Source organism: Octodon degus, unplaced genomic scaffold, assembly GCF_000260255.1.
Source record: "Octodon degus isolate 3935 unplaced genomic scaffold, OctDeg1.0 scaffold00091, whole genome shotgun sequence".
NCBI classification, from domain to species: domain Eukaryota; kingdom Metazoa; phylum Chordata; class Mammalia; order Rodentia; family Octodontidae; genus Octodon; species Octodon degus.
This window is the reverse complement of record NW_004524667.1, coordinates 6,275,949-6,284,086: the sequence shown is the minus strand read 5'-3', so window position 1 is coordinate 6,284,086 and position 8,138 is coordinate 6,275,949. Positions and strand designations below refer to the sequence as shown.

Below are 8,138 nucleotides of genomic sequence, written 5' to 3'. Positions count from 1 at the left end.
TTCCCTTTACACTTCATCACTACACATTCCAGTATTCACTCAAATTTGGATCTTAGGACTGGCCAAATAGCTCAGTGGATTAAAGCACCTACAAGCAGGTGCAAGAGCCAAGGGTTCAATCCCCACACCTGCCCTGCTGGCCCCACCCCTGGGGCGTGCTGAGACAGCAATTGAGACTGGCCATGGTGGTGTGTGCCTGTAATCCCAGCTCTTGGGAGGCTTTAAACAGAGACCTCACTACGATTACTATCTAATAGTGAGACCCTGAACACCCTGTAAACCCTTCCCTAAAAAAAAAAAAAAAAAAAAAAAAAAAAAAGAAAAAAAAAAGAAAAATCAGATCTTCCTCATAAGACACTATTTATGTATTTATTTTATGATATTGGGATTTGAACTCAAGGCCTTTGTACATTCCTACCTCTTTTTCTTTTTATGTTTTACTTACAACAGGGCCTGAGTCTCTAAACTGCCCACGCTAAACTCAAACTTGTGATTCTCATGTTTCAGCTCCCCAGAGTTTGGGGATTATAGGTGTGTGCCACAACACCCAGTTCATCGGACTGTTACAGAGACCAAGGTGGCTTACTCACAATTGTTTGTTTGTTTATTGTTTTTATTTTTGGTGACAGAATCTCATCCTGTAGACCAGGCTGGTCTCAAACTCACAGTAGTACTTCTGCCTCAAATTTCAGAGTTCTGGGATTACAGGCATGTGCCACCATACCTGGCTTTTTTTTTTTTTTTTTAAGTCTTTTTCAGACAAGTTCTCACTATATAGTTCAGCCTGGCCTTGAACTCACTTTATAGCCAAGGCGGACCTCAAGCTTGCAACAATTCTCCTGCCTCAGCCGGGGTCTGTGTGTGTGTGTGCGCACACATGTGCAATGTGGATCAAACTGAGGGCCTTGTGTATACCACATGAGCCACATTCCAAGTCCTTTGTTCACAGTTGTATCTTGGCTTGGTGCCTCACCCATCAATTGTGGTGCAAAGATATTTATTAATCTGTAAGGTGGGGCCAGAAAGATAGCTCAGAGGCATAAGCACCTACTTGGCAAGAGCAAGGATGTGAGTTCGATCCCCAGGCCCACATGCACTGTGGTCTTGGCCCTGGATTCCTGAGTGTGCTGGCTTGGCCCCAGATGTGGGTGCCCACCATGTGGACACAGAACTGGGAGTGGTTGCACACACCAGTAATCCCAGCACTCAGGAGGTGGAGCCAGGAGGATCTCTGCAAGTTCGAGAACAGCCTGGGTGCTACAAAAAGTGAGCACAAGGCCAGCCCAAACTGCATAGTGAGACTCTGTCTCAAAAATAAATAAACTGGTAAGGTGGTGGCCACCTGGAGTCCTGAAGCAGGAGGATCACTTGAGCCTAGGAGTTCGAGGCCAGCATGGGCAACATAGTAAGAACCTGTCTTTAAAAAAAAAAAAAAAAAGACTAAGTAAAAAGACTAAAAGGCAAATTAGAGTAAGATAACAGAAAATAATAAGATACTGTGATAGAACTTTTCAACCAAATGTGGGCAGCTTTAAAGGACTGGAATATTTAGCATTCACTGAGGGCTGAGAGACAGCGCACTTACTGCTCTAGGGGGTGGAATCAGTATGGCTTAACGCAGCTGCTCAGATGTTCAGTGCTTACATCTTCCGACTGAGCAGTTTCACACTCGTATTTTCTTCTATAAGCAGAGCAGCACTAATATGCATCCCAGTAAGAGTTTCCAGAAGCCATGAGCTTTTGCACACCTGGCAATAGCCTCAGTATCTTTCGAGAGAAAACAATACAAAGGCACACCCAGGATGTGAAATTCTGAACCACGCAGTCACTATGAAGAGTAGAGTTAATTCTAATGTGTTAATAGGGAAGTCTGACTAGTACATAGTAAGTAAGAAAGACTGCAACAAGTGCCTGCCCAGCAAGCACAAGATCCAGAATTCAATCCCTGGTAAAAAAAAAAAAAAAAAAATGCAGAAAAATAAAAACTCATTTTTCCCCCATTAAAATTCTGCATGTATAAACACAAGTTAAAAGTAATCCCATTAGAGGCCAGGGAGATGGCTCGGTGGAATAAGCGCTTCCCTGGCAAGTGCAAGGGCCTGAGTTCAATCCCCGGTTCTGGAAAAAAAAAAATTATTAAAGGCCGGAGAGATGGCAAGCACAAGGGCCTGAGTTCAATCCCCATTTCAAGAGAAGTAGGTACCACACAAAACTTACTTAAAACTTTACATCACCTATACCACATCAAGCATAGAACAAAAAAAAAAAAAAAAAAAGTAATCCCATTAGAATAAGCACTTGCCTGGCAAGTGCAAGGTCCTGAGTTCAATCCCTGGTACCACAAACAAAAAGTAATCCCAGGCCAGGTATGGTGGCACAGCCTGTAATTCCAGGACTGCAGAAGTTGAGGCAGGCAGATCACTGAGCGTTGAGGCCAGCCTGGGCTACACAGTGAATTCAAGGCCAACCTAAACTGCAGAAAAACTCTGCCTTAAAAAGACATAAATAAATAAATAATAAAAAAGGGGCTGGGGATATATATAGCTTAGCAACACAGTGCCTGTCTGGCAAGAGCCAGGTCCTGAATTCAATTCCCTGTACAAAAGAAAATAATCCTGCCTATTTGGAAGTCAGGAGGATAACAAATTCGGCCCAGCCTGAGCAATTTAACAATATTCTATCTGAAAGAGAGAGAGAGAAAGCAAGCAAGCGAGTGAGCCCAGGTTCAATCCCATTACCCAGAGTGGGACTACAGAGTAAGAGAGTAACCGAACTGTGAAGTAGGATTACCTCCGAAGAGGAGGGTGAAGAGGATCACAGGAGAATTCACAACCCCGAGGGCCAGCCTGAGCTACATCCAGAGACCCTGTCTGCAAAAGAAAACAAAAACAAAGGGTGGAGGGGGTAAACCAGACAGTACAAGGATTTGCACTTTTAGTGTACCTATTTCTTTCTTTTTTTTTTTTTTTTTTTTTGGAACCCAGGATTGAACTCAGGCCCTTGCGCTTGTCAGGGAAGCGCTTATTCCACCAAGCCATCACCCTGGCCCCCTCTAGTTGTATTTTTTTTTTAAATATTTTATTTATTTATTTATTTTGTGTGTGTGTGTGTGTGTGTGGCCAGTTCAGCCCACCAGGGGGTGGGGCTGGCTGGCATGTGGTGCTGGGGGATTGAACCGCAGGCCCTGCGCTTTGCTTAGTTTAGCTTGTTCTAAAGTAGGTGCTTTAGACCACTGAGCCATCTCACCAGCCCTCTAGTTGTATTTTTTAACAAACATGTCTTAGCATTAAGATTTAAAATATAAAATAAAGAAATAAAATAAAACAAAATATAGTAAACTTGTTTCTCTACAGAACAAGACTATAAGGTAGGGGTCATGTTGTTTCTGCTAAAAAAGCTACAAGCAATGATGGCAGCTTGTGGCGCTTGTGACCCCAGCACTCTGGAGACTGAGGCAAGAAGACCACCGCCAAGTTCCAGGCCAGTCCGGGCTACACAGTGAGCTCTAGGCCGGCCTGAAATGCATAGTCCTAAACAACAAAAACCTACAACCCATGAATCTATTAAAAAAAAAAAAAAAAAAATCCCCACGATAGCCTAACATAAAATCTGCTCTTAGACCCCTGAATGGGTCTTTAAATCCTGCTCGAGGTCTGACAGGTACCCAGTGGGGCTCAAATCCTGAGGACAGCGGCACAGGTTTTGCTTCCTAAACAAAAATAATACTTTTCTGGGGGTGCTCAGCACTCAGACGAAGCTCTGACAGCCGTCCCTCCTAGGTGCGGGCCAGGCTGCTCACTCCAAGGCGGACAGAAGGAAAGCCTGGCCTCTGTCCGCACCTCCCGCCCCCTCGCGGTCCCTCTCCCAGTCCCTGGCCCCGAGGAGCGCACCGCCGGCGCCCTCGGGCCGGGTCCCGCACCCTCCTCCGCTCCCAGCTGCTCGGGGGCGAAGGTGACCGAGTAGGGGCCCTGGAACCCAGAGGGGCGCCACCTGCCGCGGCGGAGGGTCGGGTGAGGGCCGAGGCTCTGGGACCCCGGCGGCGGCCCCGGGCGGGCGGGCGGGCGAGCGCATCCTCCCTCGGCGCCTCCCGGCTGCGCGCGCCCCACAGGCAGGAAGGAAGCGGCGGCGGGGACCCCGGCAAGGTCACGCGCCTCTCTCGCGCTGCCCCGACCCTGGGTGCTTCCCTCTGTGAATGAGAAAAGAATTAAGCTCTCCTTTCTCCTCTTCAATGGCTGGCGTGCATGCGGGATAAAAGCGGCCGTTAGGGCCTTTTAGGGGCCTGGACTGCGTCTTCAGAGTCCCCAGCGCTCAAGGTCGCGCGTCTTCGGGAGGGGTTGCCAGAGGCGGCTGGGACTTGGGTGAGAGAGGCTCGTCTGGGTCTGGAGCCCGGCTAGGCGACGCGAACGCCCGAAAGCCCGCACGCGTCTGGGCGCGGCGCCGCGCGATCTCAGGCGTCCGGCGGGGCCCTCGAGGCCGCCGCGTGTCGGTCCCCGGGACGGCGCCCAGTCTCCGGGCGGCGGGACGAGCGCGGCTGGCCCCCGGGAAGGGCTGGCGCCGCCTGCCTTGAATCCGGCGGTGGGACCCCGCAACCTAGAGACCGGGGTGCGGCCCCGGCCTCGCGGACCCTGTGCAGGGTGCGAATGTGCGCGGGGGGGCCGGCGCGGAACCCGGGGTGTCCAGCTCGGGACTACACGACGCCCCGAGCCCGAGCGGCACGCAGGCCTCAGGAAGTGGGTAACTGATGAGCGCCCGTGGGACCCGGGCAGGGTGGGCGGCGAGTAGGTACTGGGGGGTGACCGCCAGGGACCTGGGGCGCGCGGAGCGCCAGCCAATCACGGCGGCGGGCGGGGAGTGGCGGGGCGCGGGGACCCGCGTGGGCTCACCCCTGGGCGGCCCTCGGCCAGCCCGTCCGCCTCCCCTGGAGCCGCCGGCCTGGCCCTCGGGGCTCGCGGGAGTCGGCGGCGGGATCCCGCTCCTGGAGCCGGGGTGCGCCGAGGTAGGTGCCCGGCTGGGGCGGGGTGGTCTCTCTGCTGCTTTGGGGACTTTCGCTTATTTCTTTATTCATTTATTGCCTTGGGAACTCCTAAGAGGCTTTCCGGCCCCGAGCTGCCGGTCGTGGACCAGGCAGGGGCGCAGGGCGCCTCGGAGCTCCGCCGGACTCGGCTGCCGTGGAGCGCTCCGACCTCCCGCGCTGACCCCGTGTTCTTTAATTTCTGAGTCGCGACCCTGGCTGGTTTCCCTGTTGGACTCATTGATCTGGCCTCCTAGGGCCACCGGCGTGAAGAGCTTCGTGCCTCAGCCGTCAGGACTCGAGGCGTCTTCACAAGGACGCCCCTTTCCAGGCGGGCACCGCGGCTGGGGGCGGGCGGTGCGGGCCGCGGCCCCTGAGGCTCCTCCTCCCGCCGGCGACCCCACGCCCCAGACCGCCCTGGCTGAGACGGCGCGCGTTCCCTGGAGGGCAGGCGGGTTGGGTCCGGGCGCGACTCGAGGAAACTGAGCGGGCGGCGAGTTCCCCGGTGAGCCGGAGGCGGCCGCGTGGTCAGGACCTGCAGGGGTCGCGCATCCCGCGCTGCGGCTGTGCGCTCCCGCCGGGGCCTTGGGCGGCCGGGAGCAGAGGGTAGGAGGCCAGTGTCTCCCGGAGACCCTGTGCGAGCTACTTTTACAGGCAGAGCAAAAGGCAGTGAAGAGAACTGAAACAAGTTTTGCAGGATTCGGGTTGGGGGCCGAAGTTAGAGAATGTTGCAGAAAGCCTGCCTTGCCGGGTCAAGGCGTGTTTGGAGACGCAGAGCGAAGGCGACACTAACCTGGAACTTGTAGTCGGCCGGGATCTCTGGAGATTTTCGTTGGGTCTTTGTTCTTAGGATTTTGGGTTTGGCCAACTAGTGAGATAGGGTTGGCGGGGTGGAGTTGGGACTCCGATGCGAGATGCGATTAATTTAGACCCTGGAGTTAGCTGGGGTGGGAGCAGCTGCGCATGCGGGACACGGCGGCCCTAAGCTCAGCCGCTCTCTCTTTTCCGCAGCCCCGAGCATAGCTGCGATGGCTCTACGGCCGCCCAGTGAGGCCGAACCCCAGGACAAGGTGTGCTACCCGGCCGAGAGCCCCCAGCCCCTGGCTCCCTACTACTCCCCTTTCCCAGCCTATGGCCACTACAAGAACGCCTTGCCCGCCGCGCAGGAGGACTTCCAACCCTTCGGACAGCTGGACGCCGCGATGTCCGCATCTCAGGCCGTGAACCCTTTCCCCTTTGGGGTGGCATCTCCCTTGCTGAGCCCGGGTCTGGCTCTGCCCAGGGAGCCGCTCTTTGAACTACCTTGGTACAGCAAATTACCGTTGTGGTACCCAATTCCCCACCTCCCCAGGGAGGTGCCACTCGCTCTGAATAGCCACGAGTACACGGGCGCACGCGGGGGTGACGATTTGGTCCCCGCGATTGGGCACAGAGACAGTGGTCAGTGCTGGGCACCGGAGACCTTAATGCCGCTGCTCCCCGTGGATGCCTCAGCATTACCTGAGGGGCAGAGGACCTCCCAGCTAGCGTCTTCTCCCAGCAAGCCATCTGAGGAAAGCCCCAAACCCCTGAACCGAGAGGGCAGGCCGGTTCCTGGTCGTCGTCGTTTCCACTTCACCGAGGAGGAGCTGCATTTTGTTCTATACGGGGTCGCGCCCAGCCTGGAGTACTCAGCCAGCCTGCATCATGCCATCTCGGGCCTCTTGGTCCCCACCGACAGTGCCGGTAAGGGAACTGAAGCCAGCCGGGAGCTGGGTTGGATGGGACTGGCTGGGAAAGGGTCCCTGCGTCACCTCCACCCGAGCCTGGGGCCCTGCTTACTTAACTTCGTGATTCCCAGGGGTGACTTAGTGAACACTGAGGGCCAGGAGAAAGATGTGAACGCGTGGACAGATGGCAGCCTTCTGCCAGTCGGCTCCCAGCACGCTGTCTGCTGCGACTTAGACTTTGTCTCCTTTCTGAAGTTTGCAAAAAGGAGTTCATCACAACTACATAAGCTTCACAAAAAAGATCTGAGTCTCAAAGGGGTAGGAAATGAGATGCCAAAGAAGCCGAACAGTATGATAAAAAATATACAGAAAGATGGTTATCTCTAGGGAGTAAAGAGGAAAATGCTTTTAAAAAAGAGAAGGTTTTATAATGAATGTGTGTCTAATGAAAAGAACAGTTTAACCCTGCTCTTTTTCTAGGGTCTGAGCAGCCTCCTCAAAGTCTGGATAGAGACTCCCTTCAGCTTCCAGAAGGTGGGCAGCCCTCCTTGCTTGACATTCCCAGGACCTCGCGTGGAGTCGCTTTCCTCATCCCTCTTCTTGCCTCGGGTTTCCTCTAGGTCTCCTCCTCACGTGCACGATGTTGGGAGCAACGCCCCATTTTGGTGTGTTCTGCAGTAGCTTCCTTGCCAAAGGAATCAGATTTGGGCCCTTTCAAGGAAAAGTGATCAATGCCAGTGAACTGAAGACCCACTTTGACAATTCTCTGATGTGGGAGGTAAGTGTGCTTCCTTTTTGGTGGGTCTGCTGGACGGGCGGGCTGGCAGAAGGGGGAACTCTTGGTCCTGTTCCTCAGGAGAGTTCCCCTCAAAAGAGGGACAGCAGGTCCCTGCATCATCAGGACAGCATCTCTCCAAGAGAGAGAACAGATTCTGTGATACCTGAGGTCATTTTAACCTGCCAAGATTAGTTAGGGAATATATTAAAGACTTAATGTACCTCTTATTGTATTCATAGACAAAACCAAATGCTTTAAATACGTAATGTTGAAAGTATGTCAAAAGGAATAAAAACCAATTTTAGACTTAGATGGTATTTGCTTATGAAATTAGCCATGGATTTTTATTCTCTGGCATGTTCCAAACGAGTGATAGTACCTGGGACATGATGATGAAACTGCAGTTTGTTAAAAATACAGGAGGGCAAGAGCCAAGCGAATAACTGGGCAGATTAAAGTGTGTGTGGGGGGGAGGATGTTGATCCCCCGGGGCCTGCCTTGCCAGTGGTGAGACAGCAATTGTGACTGTGCGATTCAGTTTGGGCATGGTGGCACGTGCCTGTAATCCCAGCACTTGGGAGGCTGTAAACAGAGTCACTATGAGTCTGATCTAGTAGTGAGACCCTGAACACCCTGTAGA

General features: G+C 53.3%; 1 protein-coding gene across 1 annotated transcript in view; it reads left to right on the top strand.

The window, feature by feature from the left end:
• Prdm14 (PR/SET domain 14) overlaps positions 1–8,138 on the top strand; it is a 22,619-nt gene that overhangs the window by 709 nt on the left and 13,772 nt on the right. The window contains exons 2-4 of the mRNA XM_004637573.2: positions 6,023–6,736; positions 7,201–7,254; positions 7,341–7,498. Coding sequence (XP_004637630.1) covers positions 6,040–6,736; positions 7,201–7,254; positions 7,341–7,498 — 909 coding nt within the window. The 5' untranslated portion in view covers positions 6,023–6,039. The remainder of the gene's footprint in view (positions 1–6,022; positions 6,737–7,200; positions 7,255–7,340; positions 7,499–8,138) is intronic.